The 23,849-nt window shown below is 46.2% G+C and overlaps 1 protein-coding gene across 1 annotated transcript; it reads left to right on the top strand.

The window, feature by feature from the left end:
- The first annotated feature begins 387 nt into the window (after positions 1–387).
- Positions 388–23,849, top strand: tok (tolloid-like protein 1 tolkin). The gene is made up of 15 exons (XM_017897390.1): positions 388–460; positions 556–708; positions 820–1,024; positions 1,798–2,067; positions 15,954–16,346; positions 17,129–17,307; positions 18,256–18,486; positions 18,904–19,128; positions 19,767–20,234; positions 20,467–20,589; positions 20,729–21,047; positions 21,183–21,474; positions 21,827–22,040; positions 22,584–22,834; positions 22,999–23,849. Exons 1-15 carry the CDS (start codon positions 388–390, stop codon positions 23,167–23,169), a joined length of 3,567 nt encoding a protein of 1,188 aa, XP_017752879.1. The 3' UTR covers positions 23,170–23,849.

Raw genomic sequence — 23,849 nt, 5'->3', positions numbered from 1 at the left:
TTTTCGCGATGTTCGCCCACTGTTTCGTTGCTCTCCCGGTCTTGCTCCACCCCTCACGGTCTGCCTCGTTCCTTTTCTCGTCACCAACCTCTGTCCCGCACCCCGCGCGATACCCGATAACGTAGCCGAAGCTGTTTACATCGGTCGCAACAACTGCAGTCGAACAAACTCTCTCCTCGCCGATAACGCGCACCATGATTTATGGACGCTGATAATGAGCCTGTGCAACGAGGAGCGCTACTCGTCGCGACCACTGTCTTGAAAACTACGCTATCCCACCAGCTGCTATGGCCGAGACGAGGCATACAAACGGCAAACGTCGAAAGTCCGAATCACGTGCAGACGGCAATGTAAATTCGAGAATTACGTGGCCACCGTGCCAGGCTAATGTCCGATCTTTGTCAGCACGCGTACGCCGGAGATTCGTTAGAGGGTAGGAGGGTGAATGCACGAGTTTTCGGTATCGCGTTCGCCAAATAAGCGTCGTTTTTTTGCGTCGTGTCCGCGATATCCTTGCATGGCCAGATGACAGGTCTACATGTGGCTCTGTTTCAGGTGGCTTTCTGGGCGACATCGCTCTGCCGAATATCAAGTACGAGACCGAATGGCGACAGCAAAAGCTCAACAAGAGCTACCTGGAGGAGCTCGAGAAGTACCGAGACGAGGTCCTCAAGGAGGGTCTCCAGGTCGAGGAAGAGGGTCTCACGGGTAAGCAGGTTCCCCGTTTTTTATCCTGACCTTGGTCCTAGTGCTGGTCCTGTCTATGGTAGACGGACAGGCGATGGTGGATACGTTTGCTAGCGACAGGTGTGGTTTCAGACATCCTGCAGTTTAAAAATGAGCACGACGCTAACGAGGCGCATCAGGAGAACGAGGAGATCGTGGCTTCTCAAGAGAAATCCGAACCAATTATGGTGGACCGGAATCAATACAGCATGGACGGCGAGCTCGAGGGTGGATTCAGTTTTAACGCGAGGAACGAAGATGCCAGGCCTGGGGTGAGGGACGAAGGCGTTGAATTCAGGTAGAGCGGCACGAAAAATTTCACGCGAAAATTACGCGAACGTTTCCAGCGTGACGATGATCCGAGATTTTTCCAACCCCTCGAGATATACGTGTCATGCGATGTCACTCGCGTGGTAGTTTCAATTTTTTTCCCCTTTTTTCCTCCCTTTTTATCCCTCCATCTTTTTTTTCTCCCATTTTAACGAAAGACGCGGAAATTAATTAGAACGAGCGGAATAGCGGTTAAATATCCTTCTATATCGCGTTATCTTTCGATCGATTATGTTTCAACGCAAGATAAACCAGACGTTTCTAGGTCATCGCGTTCGTATTAATCTCGCGTAATTTTTAAATGGTCCCTGTTAAATGTAAACCCGCCCGTGTATCGATTCGCGAAATCTCTCGTTGAAAATCGCCTGGACGTCTGGAATTAACGGAATTAATACAGGGACGATAATAAATTTATTTGGAAAGTTTCGCCTCAGGTATAACTTTTGTGTCGGTAATAATTAAACCCGGATAATAAAGAACGCCTATTATACTCGCTTTTGGATATCGCGAATTTTAGCTTATCGTTTCGCTGGCAATTTTTACGAGCAACGCAAATCTCCAATTTTCCCAGCGAATCTTCCTCTCTATTTAATTTTAATCGCTTTCTATCGAATAGAAAATAAATCGAATTTTTTTCATACCGAATCTCCGGATATTTCCGAGTATTTTATCGCCGTTGAATTATCGCGAGATGTTGGAATTATCGAAGCGACCCGGCTAAAAATTTGACTAAATCCTTAGGCTAGAGTCAACGACCCCATCGACGAAGAAAAGGCATTCGGCTCGAAAACAAGGACGTGAAGCCTCGCAAACGGCGTCGAACGCTACAAAATCGATGCAAGCATTTTTGAGAACGTCTCAAGAGTCGAACGTGTTTCCTACCAGCACCGAGAGCACGAATCGAATGAAAAATCTGAACGCGGAAAACGTCGAGGAAGTATTCACCATTCAGCCGGAAAGCAGCACGCGGAACACGTCGAAACGGCGTCATCGTCGTCATCATCGTAGAAGGTACGAGAAAATCACCTCGCCTTTCCAATTATATTCGTTTACGGTACGCCGACTTTTTCGAATTCATCTTCGCGGATATGACGCTTTGCCCGAGGAATTAAAAATACGGCGAACGAGGGCGGGAATGGCGAATAGCAAAAGAAAAACAGGAATTTGATGACGACCGACGTTTTGAAAATTCCGATAAATCGTATAATGGGAAAAAGGGATAATTGAATTGGAAAAACCCGGAGTAGCGTGCTCCAGTTTTGCTCGCGCGAGTCCGGGCGTAAATACGCGCGTAAAAAAATCGCGTGAAAGGCAACCGCGATCGAGAAAAGAAGAAAATCATCCCTCTCCGGTTGCATATAGCGCGTTCGACACAATTCCGCGGAGCAAAACGCGTTTGTCAGGGGACGTTATCGTCGGATCGATTGGAAGCGTTCGGATTCTACAGGAAATTTATGGTGTTTAGATCTTCCATAAGATGCTGGTATTCGACCGATGCTCCAAGATGAATAGCAGAAGTCAAGAACTCGTAAATTAACGTCACGCCAATTCAATCTCATTTCGTCGTTTCAACTTTTTACACGCGCGATCGAACATCCTCGTTTGATACTTTTCCAACTTAAATCGGGCAGATCTTCGCGGGATCCGTTAAAATCGTGTTTCGAGATATTAAATATTGAAACCTTCGTCGTATAGAACCGACGATATTAATAAAAATTCCGCGCAGTCTGTATTGCACGAATTTCATCTTGGATATAAAATAGGACTATGATAAAAATTAAAAAGATATCCTCTCCCTGTCAAGAGCTTCTCAGTTTTAGAAGACCAACGAGGATCCCTTTGAATTCGTCGATATTTAATCGTCTAACCTATAAATTAACGATCAGTCTGACGGACTGAATTTTGAGTCCCGCGAGGGAGCGATTAAACCGTTTCAACGAAAGTCCTTCAAGCCGGAGTACACCATCGAAAAGTTGGAAAAAAGAAAAAATAACCGCGTGCTATCTCCGATGGAGAAGCGATCAAGTGTATTTCCGTGTTCGATAATAGAGTTCGCTCTTTTAACTCGCGCCTTCTCTATCGCCAACAATTTTCCGCTGGTAGGGCTACTATGCCAATAACAATGGTCGTCATCGTAAAGCTGGAAAATGGGGACCGATACTGCCGGCCGGGCATTTTCAGCCCTTCAACTGCCAATAACCTGTCAACATCGGCACCAGTGTCTCTGACCGGTTACGGATGTGTTTGCCTATAGATTATGCGCGCCTCTCAGTGAGAGCCTTTGGCGGATGAAGACCGAAAAAGGAGTAGAGGGACGTTATCGGTAAAACGTACTCGAGGAAATCCTGCTTTTTTCCCTCCCTTTTCCACCCCCTTTTTTCAACGGTGCTTCCGTGAAACTGCTTCCTTCCCGCGATCGGCGGGGAAATTTTTTAATCCGGCTAGTACACGAACAAACAACAAATTTTATCTCGCGATCGAGACGTTCGATTATTTTTAACGCAGCTGAGAGATCGAAATTCCAAATTTAACGAAACGAATCGCGACGACTACGAATTTACGGCTACACGTTTACCCCTTTCTACTCCATTGCCGCCATTGCGGTCAGATTGACAGATACACGTTGCGTTAATTATTTATAAACGTGGAATAGCGAGTGGAGATACTCTGTATACGTATAACTTTTGCTTCGGAAAAGCTCACTGCAGGCAATCGAATAAAAGAATTCCGCAAGCAAGCGGTTAAACGCGATTCGACATTAGCGAAACGCGAATTCGCGATGGAATTTGGCGACGCTATTAAATTTCAAATAGCGAATACCGATTCCACGATACTGCTCTGTACTCTGATAGCGATTCAACGGCTGCACGTTGAAGCAGGCTTACAAAAGCATTTGTTTACGACCTGTATCCGACACCACGAAACGGGATCGCATTGTGATCCTCCAATGAAGCTGCAGAGAATTCTTGAGACGATCAAACCGGACCCGATACCTTTGACGTGATTAAACCCTGTATTCGCAGAAATTTCCACCTATATTTCCCGCGCGGGGTTCTCTGCCACCCTCTCGGGCAAAGCGATGGCGGAATACGCTTAAGTCCCGTACGAAATTTTGCGTCGTGATTCCCCGCTTTCTTTCTTTTTTCCTCCTCGTTTAAAGCGATTCCAAGCTTCCTCTTTAAACGCGATTCATATCCCGAGTCGTTCGTTTTCGACACGATCCATCGAAAATTTGACGAAAGGAGTCGCGACAGCCGAAAGGCACAGGATTTAACGCGGCGTTCGGAGCGCGCTTTTATACGCTTTTAAGGGTGGAAAAATGGCCGCGAATTGCTCTTATCTAGCGTACCAGGCTTTTGTTATTACACGGATATAAGTCACGAGCTCGGGAATATATCGCGAACGCGAAACAATCCATTACGGAGGCGTCGCGACCGTCGAATTGCCGCGCAATTATCGAACGCAGGAATTCCAATTAAGAAGGCGGCCGCGGACGCATTAATTACAGATGGATAAGGAAGTTTCGAAAGTGCGCATTTTCATCGTGCTGTAAATTTCAGTGGGCTTGAAGTATCGATTAAAAACGAACCGAGACTCGAGACGCATTAATTTCACCGCCGATCCAATCTGATCGGGATTTAAGCGTTCTTCGTTGAAGGATCCGCGAGGACGATCGTGCCACCGGGATAACTTCGACTTATCTCGACCTCTTTCTACCCTCCTGTCCCTTCTATTTCGGCCATCGGGCAAATGAAGACGCAAAAAAGGTGAACAGAAGCCGAGGGAGGAATCTAGGGGAGAGGGAAGATGGCTGTAAGGGAAGATGGGATCCGAGTGATTTATCGGGATCAGCCGGAGAAAATTTCGTATTCAGCGAATACCAAGGTCCATAGGTAGTGGATCGTTCCCCGTAACTCATCATTTTCCGCTCTCCTCCGTGACTTCCGTTCTTGCGTTTCCGGTCGCGCCATCCCGCGGATCGCGTTATCAGCGTCGCGAGATTATCGCGCCTGTTTTGTCTCCGCCACGGACAATCGGATGGACGGGTGAAAGGGGATGAATTTTAAGGAGAGTTGCGATGAATTCGATTAAAAGTCCGTTCGTACGCGTGTCACGGGACGCGTCGTTCCTGCGAATTCAATTTCCACCGGGGAAAAATCGACGCCGGAGTCGAGTGGAATTAGCACGCTTACGGGGGATTTTATTCGTAACCAACTAATTTCATCTTTCATTCGATTCACGGCTGACCGATCTGAATGATCGCTAATCGAGTTTCGGTTTTGGCCTTGCAATTTGGAATTTCACGTTTTTCTCGCAACTGGCGACCTGTAACGGGTACCTAAATATAAATATGAGTTGTAAAACGGGAATAATTAATTTCGCGTAATTACATTCTTATTGGCTTCGCTGCAAAGAGCTGCACACGTTTACTTCAACCCCTTTGATAATTGCAGCGTTGGAACGCAATTTCTGGCGTGCTTGAGAAACACGAAGGTATCAGAAGAGGCGGAAATTCTCCATTATTCACCGGTCACGAATCGACGTGCGAGGACGATCAGCGAGAAATTCCGATTAATTTACTTAATTAATTGAATTAATTAATTAATCTCCGCCGAAGAAATCGCAGAGGCTGTAGGTCGGATTTTAACGCCGATATCCGCTAGGCAGGAGTTTTATCCAGCGACGATAAGTTATATCGAGGACGATGACAGTGGAACGAATGGAACAAACAAGGTTTAGGACGGCGAAATATTCGAGGACGCGGCAGGGTGAGTGGCCATTCGCGTTTTCATTGTCGTACGGGGCTGATTGATGAAAAATCGTGATTCGTTAAATTTCAACGGGTCGGGCTGGATTATTTCGGTGTGGCCGGGACACTGATATATTATATTGTGGTTTATTGCCTGCTGGTTAAGGGAGGGTCCGACCAGCGGCGCGGAGAGATGGATCGACATTCGAAGGGGTGGTAACTAGCGCACGTCAAAGCTAATAGAATGATCTATGCGTCTCGCGATCGTTTGATTGAAATCCACGTCGGAGTCAACCGATGCTGTTCCCCCGACGCGACCGAATAGTCCTCTGAATGCCGCGTGAAAGAGGAAAGGATGACATACGGCCGAGTCGCGTGACTTTTCAATGAATTTACCACCCCGTCCATCGGTCCTGACGAGACTTCCGGGCTGTACGCCTGTGCGCTTGTTCAGCTATCCTATCGTCCAACGCTCGTCAAAATTCCGCCACGTGAATTTTTTCTTACCACCATCGCACTCGTACTCGTTCACCACCTCGTCCAATTTTTCACCTCTGTTTCCGTTTCAGTTACGACGCTCGTTCGCGAAAATTCCCGTCGCCCAGTTTATTTTTCCAGGGATGAACGATCCACCCGCTAGAGATTGCTTTGGAATAAATTTTCCAGCAACTTTGTTGTTTCAACTTGTAACACGTGCAACTATTAAGCGAGTGAGAAATTAATTTCAGTATTTTTCACATAAAATATCAGCCCCTTTCTTTAAAGTTTCCATCGAATTTTCCTTCGTAGCCTGTTAACTTCTTAACGTTTTAATCAACGTGTCGTTGTATTTAATGCCGCTCGCGTTTAAGGACACTGCTTTGTGGCATGAAGCTGGAAGCAAGAGGGCACCGGCTACTGCAAAAGTCCGATACAATTTATTGACCGACCTAATATTTCAAAGAATATTCGACGTTAACGGCATCGCGTTCACGAAGTGAAAAACGGAGATCGAACAACGGTTATTGTCACATTGAATAAGTAGAGAACGATGGATTCAAAGACGGATTAAAAGATCGGTTAAAATGTATGGAACTCGTGGTTGGAAATATAGAATCACCGTCTAAAATCTATTCATCGCGGTTGTTTTCATCGAGCGAGTATCGTGCATGTACGTTTCACGGTGATAACAATCGCTTTATCACGGACTCCTTAAAATAGCGCAAAATTAATCGAACGATTTCGCACTCGAGAGCTAATATTCCCGCGATAATAGTCGAATAAAAATTTCGCGAATACGTTTTTAAAGGATTTAACCACCCGAGGGACGAATATATCGAGTCGAAGAAAAGCCGATTATTTTTCACGTCTGTGAGAGGAAATATAATTATTTTCCAAGAATTTCAGAATCGTTGAAAAATATTGATCAATGCCTGAATTAATACGTATATATCTCGTAAGAAATTAATTCGTCTATGTGAGAATAAAATTAATTATCTTGCACGAAATTGAACCCTCGAAGTACCCCGAATATTCTCAAGCTTCCATGAAAAGTGGGTAAGAAAGAAAAATATACTTTATTTTATTCTACTCCGTTTGCTGTCCCAATTCGAAAAATTGCAGATATTCGCTGTCGCGATAGAACACGGAACGATCAAGATGATCGGGACGTGTTTCCTTTTAGTGGCACATTCCTTTTACCGGAAGTGCATGGGCCATCGTTGACTTCGCTGCCGCCGGTAAAACCTCCTTAACCCTTGAAACCGCCAAGGGTTGGAAATTTCGACGCAGGGATTTAATGGATCCCGAGATTGGAGCGTATCGCGCGATTATCGTTACGTTTTATACCCGGGACTGCATTTGCGGTAGCCCCGACAAGATCGCCACAATGAAAACAAGGGGTTGCACGTTTTGTTCCTCGCGGCACTTATTGTTAGACACGGTCTTAAGCGAGACGTATCGTTTCAAGCACCGGATATCTTCGGGGCTACAGCAGTTGACCCGAATTACGGAGGAAATATGCAATCTAATTTGTCGAAACACGTATGTTCCTTGACACTAATAAACGAGTGCGCAGAAATAGACTGCTAGGAATTGATAGATCACGCGTGGCGGGAATTGAGAGAAAAATTTCCTTCTTCCACCACAGTAGATGTACCAAGAATCAGTCACTATACCACAGCGTAACATACAAACGATCGGTAATCCAATTTGCATAATCCGGATGTACCTACGTTTTCATTAAAGCGCACTACAGACGCGAAAACAAGCAACAGTAGCGACGGACATTTTGTTCCTCGCGTTCTTCAAAACTCGAAGCAGAGTAAAAGCTTCTCTGTTAAACTTTATTATTTCGCAATTACCCGGCAGTTATCCGTTTGCGGAATCTTCTTCAGCCCCATCCGCCTGCGCAATTTGTTCTCCCGACAGGCCGTATCCATTTTTCACTTTTACGCTACAAACGCGTCAAGCGCAAATCGCCTTAGCATAAATAATCTTTCTTTTCCCTTCGTTAACGCCACTGACGTTGACTGACAAGTATTACGACCGGCTCCACTGTCGAACAGAACGACCGGCTGAAACAGTTCAGGTAACCTCGTCATCGATCAACACCGACCCCCGGTTCCTCGATATCTCAATTTCCAACGAGCCGAGCTTTCCCACGAAATAAGACGTTTCGTTATCGCTTTAAGAATTCAAGAGCTCGCCGGAGAACTTGGGTCATCAGTTGCCTCCAATACTATTCCTCGAAGGCTGCAATTTTTTAAACGGGTTTCCCTCGCGCGAGATTTTACCCAAAGATTTTGCAATATTTGATTCGAGTTCCCGTCGATTCGCCAGCTTTCGACAGTAATATTTCGAAAGTAATATTTCGTCTTTTATCGCGAATTTGTCAAATAATATCAAACATCGAGTGGTTCAAACTTGGTGCCCAAACGGAAAATTCAACGTGGACCGAAGAACGATGCCATTTCACGTGGTTAATTCGCGTTCTCCGCGACATAGTCGAAGAATTCGCGGTTACTCCGTGGCAATTTCGATATTTCGGATATTTATTTCTCAAGACACGGGACACATCGCGACGCTCGAGCCGCCCCGGGCACCGCGACGACGGGGTACGATCGTGGAGGGATCCTCGGCGAAGACTCGGGAAAAGGTGGTTGAAGAAAAGGCTCTGTCGGTTTTTCCAGCGACAGCCGTGAATTTCTACGATTTGCACGTGCACGCCAGCCACCTTCGTCTCTCTCTCTCCCTCTCTTCGCGCTCGCTGGCGCACCCTTAATGGAGCCTGCTCGCTCGCTCACTCGCTCGAGGCCCCGTTAATTAATTGTAATGCCGCGCCGATTCAGAAGCGCATAGCTTGACTGCCGCCGGTCGAGAGTCGCCGCTGCAAGGGTGGTTCACCCCTCACGGCCGCCCGGGGTGGGGAGATAGCGAATCCGGGGAGAATTGCGCCCCCGCGGTAATTAGTACTAATAAACGAGGGGCAGAGCCGTGGCACACGCGTGCGAGTCCCGATGTTTACGCGAAGGGGGTAAATTATTTTTCAAAGTGTCACTCCCCTCGCCGGTCTCACCCCTGCGTTTCTATTTTTTCCTTTTTTCTCTTCTTCTTCCGTTTCTTTTTTTCTCTTTTTCTCCTTTTTTCATCGTTTTCCCTTTTTAACCCCGCTTCTATCGCGCTGGCACCGCAGACGCGGAGGGCCCGATACCATTCGTTTAGGCGGATTCGAAGCGCGCAGGGGGACGGGATAAATTGTGTCCCTGGTTTTTGGCAGCAGGTTTATTTTTTTCCTGCAGTCCCTGCTACGGAATTACTGGGGGAATTGAATTTTTCGTATGGGAGTATTTTAGCGGCTTGGGCGCGGGTGAGCAGGGGCGACGGGGGTGGTCGGGAGACGATGATTCGGGCTGGGCTCGAGCTTTATGTTTTATCGCGGATACAGTTTTCTCTTTGACGGATCGTTTGTCTTCTGTTTCTTTGCTCGGTGCTCGACGTTGCAGATATTATCGTGCTTGAAATAATAATTGATTTTACGCCCTTTGCGGTTGGAGTTACAACGTACGACTCTTCTTGGTTAGGTTGATATTGATTCCTGTTGGGATTGAAACGCAGTTATGTATGCCTATTTATTTTCAGCCTGTTGCTTTAATTATTACCGGCTATATACGCGGTAGTCGTGACAGACGAATCTATTCCTTAATCAATTCTACGATATTAATCTGGCTGACCCGAGCTTTGCTAGTTTAACGTCTCCAACGTGTAGACTCCAATATTCGAGCTGCTAAACTGATCGAAATGACTGGTTCCGTACATTCTGCACTTTCAATTAGTAGAAATATGTTTATAATTGTTCCAGGCAAAATTAATATCGCAGTAATCCTTACCGAGGGGGCAACGTAGTTACGTCTCAATTGTTATAATTATTTTCAACCCATCGCTTTAATTATCATTCGCGATCTACCCTACGTTCGAAGTAGACGAATTTATTTTGTAATAAATTCTGTCGAGATAATTCTTACGAATCGACCCCTGCTACGGGTCTAATTTTATTTTTAATGGGTGATAATATCTCTCTGCTATTTCAACGTTTTTAATATGTCAATATTACAGCTAACTAAACTGGACGAAACGACTGGTACCACGGATTTTGCTTTTCCAATTACCTGATCTACGTCTATAATTGTTCCCGACAGAATTACTACCGCAATAATCCTTAGCGAGAGAGAAACGCAGTAACATCAATTTCGGGACGAAAATAATTATTATAATTGTTATAATAATTATCACCCGCTATGCACGCCACATTCGGCGCAGGCGAATTTACTTCTTAATAAATTCTATAACGAGGACCCACCGTGGAAGTAATTCGATCAATGATTATATCGGAGGGATTAAAACGCGTGTATAAATTGCGATTAGCAGCGTTACCGCGGGGCAAAGTTTCCTTTCGACGAAATCCTCGTTAAATCGTTCGTACGAGTATCTGAAACCGGTGGCTTAAAGTTTTTCCCGCGACTTCGCCCTGTTCCCACGAATGAATATGCATGAGACACTCGCAGCGTGTGCCTGTGAGATATTTGCCGAAGGATTTTATTGTGTTTCCTCGTATTATGCAAACAGGAACGCCGCGAGTATGGCGATGGGAATTTTTTCGCCACACCGCCGTGGGGGCTGCGTTATTCCAATCTGTACGAACGTGTAAAATACCACATCCGTTTCCAGCCTGCGAGGCCGCATATTCTTCGTTCGATACGAAACAACCAGCCGCTTAACGAGGGATCCGTTGCTCCAAAGTTCCAATTTCTTTCCTCGTTATACGCCCGAGAGAAACGTATATCACTCGAACCTTTTACCTCTAGATGGCGCAGAGATCGCAATGGCGTACCTTTCGTTCAAATCCCGCGGAATATAACCTTTTCGCGATATTTTCTTACTGTTACGCTTCGAAAGCGCGAAATTTCACGAGCGAGCACGCGATTAACGCCGGAATCACAGTTCCAATGACTATATTGAGATTATGGGTTTACAATTGCAAAATAACTACCATATATATATATATATGTAGGATCGCTCTTGGGTGGATAGATTTAACCCTTTGCACTCGAGAGGCGCCTCAGTCGCCATTTAATCAGATTCTAAAGATGGACGTTAATTAATGTATTAAATTTACAATTACCCAGCGATGCGTGGAATATCGAAGTAAAATAATTCTACCTCCTAATTTGCATGCGATTTCTTATCTGCCGTTTTTAAATTATCGTCGACTTTATGGCAGAAGGTCTTCGAATTAATATTTTCCTGTAACGAAAAAATCACCGAGTGCAAAGGGTTAAGATAGTATTGTTGGCTTCTTAATAGAATAAAATAAGCTTATAAATCGAATGACGGCGGCTGGCTATGAAACAAAAGAGATTCGCCAAGGGCACACTTTTCTGATCTTTCTTAAAACTGACTCTTACAACTGACTTTCAGAAACTGACACTCTAAACTTAAACTGATAGACTGTCTTTGCACACTTTTGCACCCTTACTTTTCACCATTCATTCTGTCCTCTTTCATACTCGGCTTTTCTTTCTCAATCGTGCTCTTTTCCATGCAAACTCGGTGGTGAAGCCAGGTACTTCAACCACCCTGGACGCATCCCTAAATTTTCATTAAACATTTTTTTCAGTCAATCCTCTTGCACGTGGTCACTTTCGTTCTAAGCCCAAACACTCTTGACATTCTTTCCCAGCCGTACACATTCCATTCCTACATATATAATTTTCTTTTAAATTATTTCACTAGTCAAGGTCGGTATATAGGTATATAAGAAGGTATAAGCTATCTTTGAGTATTTCTCTAGAGCGACTGACCCATTCGGGAATTCATATAAACATTTAGATCTTATAAACCATTTATTCGCACTTTATATCCTAAATTGATTTTTGCGCATAAATAAACTTATCGTTTTAACAGACTAGTTTCGAACCTTTTGGTTCTTGTGATTACCAAAATGCAGCTGCGTTTGACGAAATTGATATTGTTTCTTGTTGTACATCGCGTTGTTTCAATCATTATTTTGGGCTACCATTAGGTACACGTTATGGTATATATTTCGTTCCTGTAGTTTTCGGCAGTATTAAAAATTGTCATCCTCGGCACTTCGGCGGATATCATTTTCGGGAATCGTTTTCACCGGATTCTAGAATTCGAGTGTCATCGATATCGCGTGTTGCGAGTTGGCAGTTTCCCTTCGCCGAGTTCCATAACCTCCAAGTTATCGATTTCGAGTTCCGAAACTCCTCGATCACCGATATCGCGCTCCACGAGCTTGAAACCGTCGATATCGAAGGCCTCGAGATTCCGGATGTCGTTCGTATGGGATCCCTTCGACCTCTAGTCGTCAGTATCGAACCTTACGATAGGAGTATCGAGTTTCGTGACACGAAATCCTCGGCATCCACTCCCACGACACCGGGTTTATCGTGTCCCTCCAAACGAATGTTTACCGTTCCCTACTTTTTATCAGCTTTCAGCTTCTTTTCTCCGCTCACAGAATTTTCTAAAATCTTTATCACCGCGATCAAACGCGTAGTAGTATCCATTCGCTTTACGATATAGACTTCCATAGATTTTTCCAAAGTATCGGAACCTGACTCGAAGAAAATTTAAAGCTTCGACCCCCTTTCAAGTTCTTCCAGTCACTCGGATTCGCAGGATTTTCCAAAATCTTTATCACCGTTATCGAGCAGTGTCTTGTGTACTTTACGTGTACCGTAAAATCGCAGAATATCGGAACCTGATATCGAGAAAATTAACAGCTTCAATCCTCTTTGAAATTCTTGAAATTCACGGGATTTTCCAAAATCCTTATCACCGTGATCGAAATATCTTCCAAAATATCGGAACTCGTCTTTGAGAACGTTTTAAACCTTCGACCCCCTTCGCAGTTTTTCCACTGACTCGGATTCGCAGGATTTTCCAAAATCCTTATTACCGTGATCGAGCAGTGTCCTGTATTTTACATACATCATAAAATTGCCTAATATCGGAACATGATATTTAGAAAATCAACAGCTTCAACCCCCTATGAAGTTTTTCACTGACTCGGATTCACGGGATTTTCCAAAATCCTTATCACCGTGATCGAAATATCTTCCAAAATATCGGAACTCGTCTTTGAGAACGTTTTAAACCTTCGACCCCCTTCGCAGTTTTTCCACTGACTCGGATTCGCAGGATTTTCCAAAATCCTTATTACCGTGATCGAGCAGTGTCCTGTATTTTACATACATCATAAAATTGCCTAATATCGGAACGTGATATTTAGAAAATCAACAGCTTCAATCCTCTTTGAAATTCTTGAAATTCACGGGATTTTCCAAAATCCTTATCACCGTGATCGAAATATCTACCAAAATATCGGAACCCGTCTTTGAGAACGTTTTAATGCTTCGACCCCCTTCGCAGTTCTTCCATTGACTCGGATTCGCAGGATTTTCTAAAATCCTTATCACCGTGATCGAGCAGTGTCCTGTATTTTACATACATCATAAAATTGCCTAATATCGGAACGTGATATTTAGAAAATCAACAGCTTCAACCCCCTATGAAGTTTTTCACTGACTCGGATTCACAGGATTTTCCAAAATCCTTATCACCGTGATCGAAATATCTTCCAAAATATCGGAACCCGTCTTTGAGAACGTTTTAAAGCTTCGACCCCCTTCGCAGTTCTTCCACTGACTCGGATTCGCAGGATTTTTCAAAATCCTTATCACCGTGATCGAGCAGTGTCTGTGTACTTTACGTGTACCATAAAATTGCAAAATATGGGAACCCGACATCGAGAAAATTAATAGCTTCAACACCCTTTGAAATTCTCACACCGATTCAGATTCAGGGAACGCTTCGAAACCTTTATCACAGCGATGAAGGAGTATTTGTGTACTTTACGTGTAGCATAAAATCGCGAAATATCGGGAGCCGATTTTAAGAAAATTTAAAGCCCCCCGGCTACGAGTGCGGTTTGCAGCGTGAAACGTTCGACGCTTTTTCCCAACGAAAGTGCAACACGCGCGACGCATAAATACACGTTACATCAAAGTTGGAATTGGACACTTGGTCGGTGAGTTCGTTAGCCACGATTGCTTTTTCCCAGCGATAAAGGGGTGTCCGCGGAGGCCGCGTGACCGAGAGGGCTCTAAAAAGCGCGTTCGTTCCAGCCGGGTGGCAATTTCAACCGATATCGTAAAAAAAAGGGCCACGTGCCGGTACCTTCGATTCACGAGCAACGGTTCACCCCGACGTCGCGTTTCGCGGCCATTTTTATAACCGCGAACACCTGTTTTTGCCGCAACTTCGCCTCGTTCCGCGTTCCTCGTCGTCGTTTCCTCTCGTTTTTCTCTTCTCCCACCGTTTCCAGCGTTTCCACCGTTTCCGTTATAAACGATTCATTTAACTTGCTCCGCGCGCGATACAGCCATAACGATTCGCGCCACGACCATAAACTATTCGGCCGATATCGAAGTCAGGGCGGCGCAGTCGGATGGGCCGGTCAACTTCCACCGGGTTATCCGTCCGGTTATTTGCTTCGTCAACAGCCGGTGACCGATGTTGATTATCCCTTGGAACGCGTCTGACCGTTTTACGACGCGACACACGACCGTGCGGCACGATGAAAATTGCTATTTACAAGACAATAATGGGTCGCCTCGCGGGCAAACCCTGCGGAACTTGCACGGTAATATTCGATATTACGCTAATAGCATATTAATAAACGGCAGGCAGAGTCTTTCGCCTTTAACGAGCCCGGTATTCCGGCAGCATTAAACATTTGATGGTTGCCGCTTTGCGCCATAAATTTTCCGCTCTTACAGACTTTTAACGAGCCCCACAGCGCGTTCAACGCTTCGATGCTGTTGGCGAGTAAATTTTCCGGTGTTTCGTATCATTTTTTTCTTCCTCCACTTTTTCTCCCTTTTTCCTTTTCCTCTCTTTGTCCTTCCCCCCTCCCCTCTCCCTTTTCTTTTCTTTACGACCACCCTTTCCTCCCGCCCGCAACCCTGAAACCACCTTTATCTTTCGCGAGGGAAAAAGAGAAGACCGAGACGCAGCGTAGCTCGACCGGCCTCGCGTCACGTAAATAACGTCTGAGATCGTAAAAAGGAGGACACGGGAAGATTAACCGGGAATCTCTTACCCTTCGTGGGCACGATGTTTCGGCGAATATGGAACAGCGTGGAAAAGAATGCGATCCGGAGAAAATTGAGCCGGGAATGAAAATTTAGACGGGCTACTTTACCTTTTAGCCTTTTAGGTGGCACTCTTTAAGCCGCTTGCAGGAGGAAAGTAAGCGATATAAACCTCTTACGATCGTGCGTATCCGATTAAACTGAGCGGCCTATTTTACCGTGTTTATTTTATTCGCGGATGTACTGGCCCGAAAATTCTGTATCACGCCATTCCAGCAGACTTTGCCTGGCGCGTGTAAATTTTCGGAAGCGTTTTATAACGCAGCGGGCTGCACTTCGAGTTCGCTTTAAAAATGGACTTTCTCGGGCAAAGATAAAGCAAAGATAAAGCAAAGATAAAGCAAAGAGAGGCAAAGCGAAAGGCGAAGAAAAGAAAGATAGCGTAATGACGGGGGAAGATAATAGCGAGGCAACGTGTTCGTTCGCAGAACGACGAGGAGGAGGCACCGCCGTCGCAAGATACCCCTGGTCAGGCGAGATTTCGACGACTCCTCCGACGAAGTGGTGTCGCTGCACGATCGACAGCTACGCTCGATCGAGTTCTACGACATGGAGTACAAACCCAAGTACCTGGCGAACAAACGCGGCACCACGAGGCACAGGTTCTCCGGCAGGACGCGGAGGGCCGCGACAGCGCGCAAGGAACGCGTGTGGGACCACGGGGTGATCCCGTACGAGATCGACGGGAATTTTTCCGGCGCCCACAAGGCCCTGTTCAAGCAGGCCATGAGGCACTGGGAGAACTTCACTTGCGTTAAATTCGTGGAAAGGGTCACGGTGGAACATCCTAATTATATTCTCTTCACGGAGAGGCCTTGTGGGTGAGTTTGCTAACGCGTGTGGCTGTATCGAAAGTAGAGATCCGATTCGCGTGGAAGGTTCGTCGAATATTTCTCCTCTATTTTCTCATTTAATTCAACCTTCCGCGAAGTTTGGTCATACTCGCGTCACGGTGTTAACCCCATTCACTGCCACGCCGAAGTCACGTGTTTCGCACAGGACGCCACGGGAGTGCACCGCTAGATGCAAGATTCGTTCTGATATTTCTTTCATCGATGTTGTAATAAAAATTTGTAATAGTTCAATGGGGTACTTTTTATTTCAAAGTATCTTCTAATTAGCAGTTATATTCAAAATGCACTAACTGTTCATTTTCATTCAATTTTTACCATTGTAGTTTTACGAGTAGTTCAAGCGCTCCGCTGACCAATAACCACCGTGACGTCACAGGAGAACCGTGGCTGGTCGTATATGACCAACGTGGCAGTCGAAGTGTTAACCCTTTGCACTTGACGATGTTTTGCCAAGAGAAGAACAGAAATTCAAAGATTCCCTACTAAGAAACCGACGACACGTTTTGAGCAGTAAATAAAGAATGGTAGAATTATTTGATTTCGATACCTCGTACACTGTTGCGTTACATTAAATTTGATACATCAATTAATATCGATCTTCGAAATTTTACGAAATGGTGACTGAAGCTCGCCTCTCGAGTGCAAAGGGTTAAAAGTCTCTCCGAGTCTCCGTGATTCGAGCAGACCAAGTTTCTCTATACCTGTACGCGTCAAGTTTCTTTTCTTTCACTTGCGAAACAATTTCACAGATGTTGCTCGTTCGTCGGGAAAAGAGGGAACGGTCCGCAAGCGATAAGTATCGGGAAGAATTGCGACAAGTTTGGGATAGTGGTGCACGAGCTGGGCCATGTGGTTGGCTTCTGGCACGAGCATACCAGGCCCGACCGCGATCGTCACGTGCAAATCATCCGCGACAATATCATGTCTGGTAAGTGAAATAAAATGGAATTACCGTGACCAAGCCTACCCGTTTCGTGCCTAACGACAAGATTCCGTGGAGCCGGGATTCCATGATCGTTAAACGATTGCAAACGTGGCTCCGCGTGCGTCTCGTAGTCGTTACCGATCATGGATGTTTGGCGAACGTGAGAAGGATCTCGCGCGAAGACGTGGCCATCGGTATACGTGCCTAAAGCTCGATCCCGACGCAGCCGAAAATGGCGGCGGCGCGTTTGCCTTCGCGGCGAATGGGTGTATCCGTATTAGATTAATGGGCCAATTTGCCGACGGAGTGCGGGCAAATCTCACCAATCATTACCGATGACAACTAACCGGGGCCGGTATTCTAATATTTACACCCGGCGTGACAGTAGCTGGACTGGGGCGGTGATCGCATCCCGATTAATGGATACTAATAGCAGCGATAGTAACGAGCTGTTTAATTAGCGGGACCCAGTGCCATCTGTTTGCCTTGTGAAATTACACGTTGCGCCACGGGCCCGGGCTACGAAATGACGCGAAATTGCACGGAATCCCGTGGCCGGCCCGGTTACGGTTTCGTTAAGGCTGTCAGTCTCGGTCATCCGACGCCGATCGAATAACGCGGAATGGATCGTGCGTGGACAATCGCGGACAACGCGTGTACCGGAAACGCTTGACAATGGTGTACGCTGGAAATCGATCGGCTTTGTTTCTTCGACGTCGCGTAGGCTCGCACTACTCTGCGTACTAACGCGTAGTTGCGCGACCTGGAATTGCCTGTCGCGAGATCTCCATGCTGCGAACGTTTGTTTGTCGACTCGAGATGGTTAATTTGGATCGCTCGATCGAACGTCCTGCGAAAGTCCCGTCCGTACACGTGAACGTTGCACGTTTCGCGATAGTGCATCGAGCTAACTGGTATTGTTCACGGAATTTTAAACGATTCTCTGTCCAGGTCAAGAGTACAACTTCAATAAACTGACAGAGGAGGAAGTGAACTCTCTCGGCTTGCCGTACGACTACGACTCCATCATGCATTACGCGAAGAACACGTTCTCGAGGGGGACGTACCTGGACACGATACTGCCGATGGAGATCCACGGGAAGAAGCGACCAGAGATCGGTCAGAGACTGAGACTCAGCGAGGGTGACATCGCTCAGACGAACCTTCTTTACAAATGCTACAGTAAGTTGCCGAGAGTTATTCCAAGTTGCTCAACGCGTTAAACGCCAGGCCAGTTTTACGTGCCGTCCCGTTCACGTCACAGCTAGCCGTCATGCGGGCCCATCCGGGCCGTACGGACCGACGAGGCCCTGAACGGAAAGTCTAGCGCCAGTCCCTAGGAACCGGCGTGTGGCGTTTAACGCGTTAAACTTCCGTAACATCCGCGTAATGCGATATTTCGTAACGAGATACGCGTGCGATAGGAGACGCTGTTTGAAGCGTCTACCGGAAGTTCAACGGAAGCACTCCGCGACTGGGAAAAATTCTGTTTACCCGGTGTCAGCCCCTTCCGAACGGCGAATTTTGATTAACTTTTGCCCGAGTCGTTGAATCTTCTCGCGGAACTCGTCCGATTTACCGATTCCGGTCTTTTCGCAGAATGTGGCAGGACGTTTCAAGAGAACAGCGGAAGTTTCGCGTCGCCCGCTCATGCGAACGGTTCACCGCCACCGGAAGGCGAACGCTGCGAATGGAGGATCACGGCGACCCACGGCGAACGAATAGTTTTGAACATCACGTCGCTGGACATATTTAAGAGCAATTTTTGTCGCAGCGACTATCTGGAGATTAGAGACGGATACTGGCACAAAAGCAACGTGCTGGGTAAGTAAAACGGTTGATAACGAAGCCGGAAACTCGCTGGAAAATTTATTCTTATCCCCGGTCCGACTATATCGCGGCTATGTATCACGAATATTGCATTCGCTACGACCAAGGAGACTCCCGTTGGCCTTATTCTGACGTTTCCATAGGGAATTTCGGTTGGAGATATACGTAACCTACCTATAATGTTCTTTTCACGGTGATAATTAACGGCCGGGAAATGAGCCCGTTAAAACGCAGCGGGCAATAACCGGTTTTGTTCGAGAGAAAATTTTATAGAAGAGTTTAGTTCCTCGATGCTATGTAATTATTCCCGATTTACTACACGGTCAATACGAATATCGTATTTCGTTGGATTACTTCGTCGGATTTCGGATTTTAAGGCGAACTCGATGAACCGTGGAATTGTCATGAAAATTATCCACAGCGAAATTTCGTCCTTCAAAATTTACGCGATGCTTGGTTATTCGAATAATCGCTTGTAGCGAAACGAGCTCTCGTAACTTTCCCCGTTCTGCTTGTCGAAATATTCAACAACGTTCCCTATCGAGCTAATGAAGTATAAATACAAACCATCTCGATGATTTAAGCGATCGTTCATACGGCTAACGATTAAAAGCAATTTAATCGCGACGCAGGTCGATACTGCGGAAGCGGAAAGATCCACGAGCCGGTAGTCTCGACCGGAAGTAGAATGCTGGTTACTTACGTGACGTCGAGTCATCAGGGCGGGCACCGTGGCTTCATGGCCACCTACGAGGCCGTTTGCGGCGGCGAGATCGAGCTGGATGACACAGGCCACTTGGAATCGCCCAACTATCCGGAGGGCTATCAATCTAGCAAGGAATGCGTCTGGAAGCTGTCCGTGCCGCAGAACTTCCAAGTAGCGTTGAAGTTTCAATCGTTCGAGATCGAGAACCACGACAATTGCGTGTACGACTACGTGGAGGTGCGGGATGGTCATAACGCTGACTCGCCGTTGATTGGGGTTTACTGCGGTTACAAGATACCACCGGACATTAAGTCCACGGGCAACAAACTCCTCGTGAAGTTCGTGAGCGATGGGTCCGTGCAGAAGGCTGGATTCTCGGCCACGTTCATGAAAGGTATGTCCTCGCTTCGCGTTCGATCCAGGCCTCAATGGCCGTCGATTGGATTTCCTTCGTTCCTTTATCTTGTCCCAGCAACGCTCGCTGGAACGCCTTCGTGGTGGCAAATGCATCCTCGAAAAGTTTCAGCGAATAAAAGTCACTGTGGATGAGGAAGAATAGAGACTGACGAGGATTCTTTCCGTAGATTTAACGTCCCCGGTTCATTATCTTTTCCTTTTCCTTGTAGAATTCGACGAGTGCGTTCTGATCGAGCATGGCTGCGAACACAATTGCATTAATACCTTGGGTGGATTCGAATGTTCCTGCAAACCTGGCTACGAATTGCACTCCGATGGGAAACACTGCGAAGGTGAATTACGTAAAACGCTTGAAAATTCTTCTTCTTCCTTCTTTTAATTCCTCCCGGGATTATTCCATCGATGATAGATTAGAGTTTCCATTCGTGTCTGTCATATCTCTGTCAATTGACGCATATTTATGTCCGTCAGATGCCTGCGGCGGAGTGTTCGAGGACAGCAACGGAACCATCACGAGTCCCTCGTTTCCGGTAACTTATCCAGGAAACAAGGATTGCGTCTGGGAAATCATAGCTCCGCCTCAGTATCGCATCACGCTGAATTTCACGCATTTCGATCTGGAAGGAAACAATGCTCGTCAACAGGAATGCGAGTACGACTCTGTGGAAGTGAGCAGCAAACTTGGTGACGATATCCTGAGGAAACACGGCATTTTCTGTGGCACCAGGCTACCGTCGTTGATCACCTCCGAAGGCAACTCTCTGAGAGTGACTTTCACGTCTGACAACAGGTAACATAATCGCGCACTCATCTGTCACCAATTTACGAATAGAGTTTGCCAAGGGTATGCTTCGAAAGTTTTCCCACGATTTTCCAGTTTACAAATTCACGTTTCGTTTATCTCTCTTCGCCTTATCGATCATAGCATTCAGAAAACTGGTTTCGCCGCCGTTTTCTTCACGGACATGGACGAATGTGCCAACAACAACGGAGGCTGTCAACACGAGTGCAGGAACACAATAGGATCTTACCAATGCTCTTGTCACAACGGTTTCACGCTTCACGAAAATGGACACGACTGCAAAGAGGGCGGCTGCAAGTACGAAATCGCTGCACCTATGGGCACTATAACGTCGCCCAACTATCCTGACCATTATCCCGGGCTCAAGGATTGCGTCTGGCACTTTGTTACCAAGCCAGGCCATCGTATCAAATTAGTTAGTGTCCAGGAACACTGTGTTATCATTTTCTTATACTTATCGGGTGTCTTGCGAGAATTTCTACTTTCACGATGCTTAACTCACGAGTAGCACAATTTTTTCCTTTTGCTCGTATCGATTAACACGTTCGGATAGAGAGAGGGCGCCAAAAGAATTTGAACTGGAGCTCTGTATAATTCAGTGATCTCGATGTAATCTCGAATGGGTGCAAATAATCATGAATTGTGATATCACGAATGAGAAATTTAAAATCTTTAAGACTACGAAAACTCTCGTGATCGCCCAATGTTGAAGAGGATCGTTTAAATTTGGAAATTCGCGAATTTAACTGGATCGTAAAATCTTGCAGGTTTTCAAGGTTTTCGAGATGGAGTCCCATCAAGAATGCAATTACGATCACATCGCCATCTACGACGGTGATTCTCCCGACAGTCACGTTCTCGGGAAATTCTGCGGTACCAAAGAGCCGCATCCGATCTTGGCAACCGGAAATCAAATGTACATGGTATTTAAGAGCGACGCTTCCGTCCAGAGGAAAGGTTTCCTTGCTACTCACAGCACTGGTAAGGTCATTACCATATGCTGATGGGTTTAAACGAAGTAATTGCACGAACATCGTCGTTAAGATAATGGCTTACTTCTGCAAAATTTATACCACAGTTCCAACTCTGCCTCTCGAAACACGAACTCTTCCGTGCCGCGTGCCATTTTTCCTAAAATCTCGTTCGACCATCAGAATCGCACGAGAATTATCGGCTTGTCCCAGAAAGCGCAATGCAGCTTTATTTCCAGTATTTAAACCATCTATCGCAAGGAAGCATCTACCATTGATACGTGAGGAAAGTAAGAAAGGTTTTACGTCGCGTTACCATTCTTTCCTTTAAACATAACGATTCGAATTTAACGATTTCCAAGCTGGCTGCGTCTGGGACACCGGATCCTCATTGGTACCTCTTGCCATGTCCACGCGTTACCATTCCTTCCTACAAATTCCACGAATCAGAATTTCCAAATATTTCATCCGTCTTTCCCTCTGTGGTGTCTGCTAACTTCTGAAACGGCGCACATTTCGCGAACAATTTCGCTTACCTAATCTCGTTGTGCAGCTTGCGGCGGCCACCTGACCGCGACGAACGAGGTGAAGCATTTGTTCTCGCACGCGAAGTACGGGGTCCATAATTACGACCACAAAACCGACTGCGACTGGGCGATCGAGGCACCTCCGGGCAAAAATGTCCATCTGACATTTGTCACGTTCCAACTGGAATTAGAAAGCGACTGTAATTACGACTTCGTCGAGGTTTACTCCGGCCTGGACACGTCTGGCCTTCTGTACGGGCGATACTGCGGAAATAGCGTAAGTTTACCTGATTACGACCACGCCGTAATGCCATTGAACAATATTTCTGCATCTTTCACTTTCGGCTACATCGGATCCATGCGATCTTTCACTCGCTTTTGCTGAAAAGGAGAGAAAAACGGTGAGTCCAGGTTTAATAAGAGACTCTCGTTACGTTTCAGAACACCACCGACTTCATATCGATAAACGAGGCGTTGCTGGTGAGGTTCAGAACCGACGACACGATATCGAACAAAGGTTTCATGGCGTTCTTCGTGGCGGTTGACCGGCAGGACAGCGGGGAGAATTACGGAGGTTCGGAGGACGAAGACGCGGACGAGGAGAACCTCTGATCCGTGACAGGCCTCGCCAATCGACTGGGCTACGGATTCCACATCGGCTCGCTGCTACAGAACAGCGATCAAGGCGAGGACGAGTAAAACAGAGTCTAATTACTCGCACGCGAAACGTTTCGAACGTTTGAATATGGAATGTACGTAGCCCTAGGCAAACGTGAATCTTGCTCGATCGTCGAGGCCGTGATGCTTGCTCTTGTCTCGAACCGCGGATTCGAGCAAGGCGAATCAATATCGAACGATTACGTCGATCTTTGGACTTGCAGATTTGTATTCGACGATTAACGAAAGGGGAAAACGAAGCAGACGTGTTCCCCGAGTTAGTCCGAGTGTCTCGCGTCAAGGATAATTTATTCCGTCAGCGATGGCGTTAGTTCACGGCTTAACCATTTGGATTAGCTTGTACGACCCTGAAATTCGGCCTAGAGTCAGGCCAATCGTGCCATTGTATGTTTAGGTAGATCGCATTATACTGTTAACTAATATGAATTTCACACCCAGTGAGAAACGGCAGGTTTCGGAACAAAGGCGTACAACACACACGGTGTTGCCAAAGTGATTTTCTAATATTTAATCGAACAGTATCTCATCGGTGTACGGAATTATTCTAAGTAATCGATACCAATACGATAAGAAGGCATAAGAAAAACGAAGAAATAGTCGACGATGGACGAAAA

Source organism: Eufriesea mexicana, unplaced genomic scaffold (genome assembly GCF_001483705.2).
Source record: "Eufriesea mexicana isolate 0111107269 unplaced genomic scaffold, ASM148370v2 scaffold492, whole genome shotgun sequence".
Taxonomy (NCBI): domain Eukaryota; kingdom Metazoa; phylum Arthropoda; class Insecta; order Hymenoptera; family Apidae; genus Eufriesea; species Eufriesea mexicana.
This window is presented reverse-complemented; position numbering and strand designations above follow the sequence as displayed.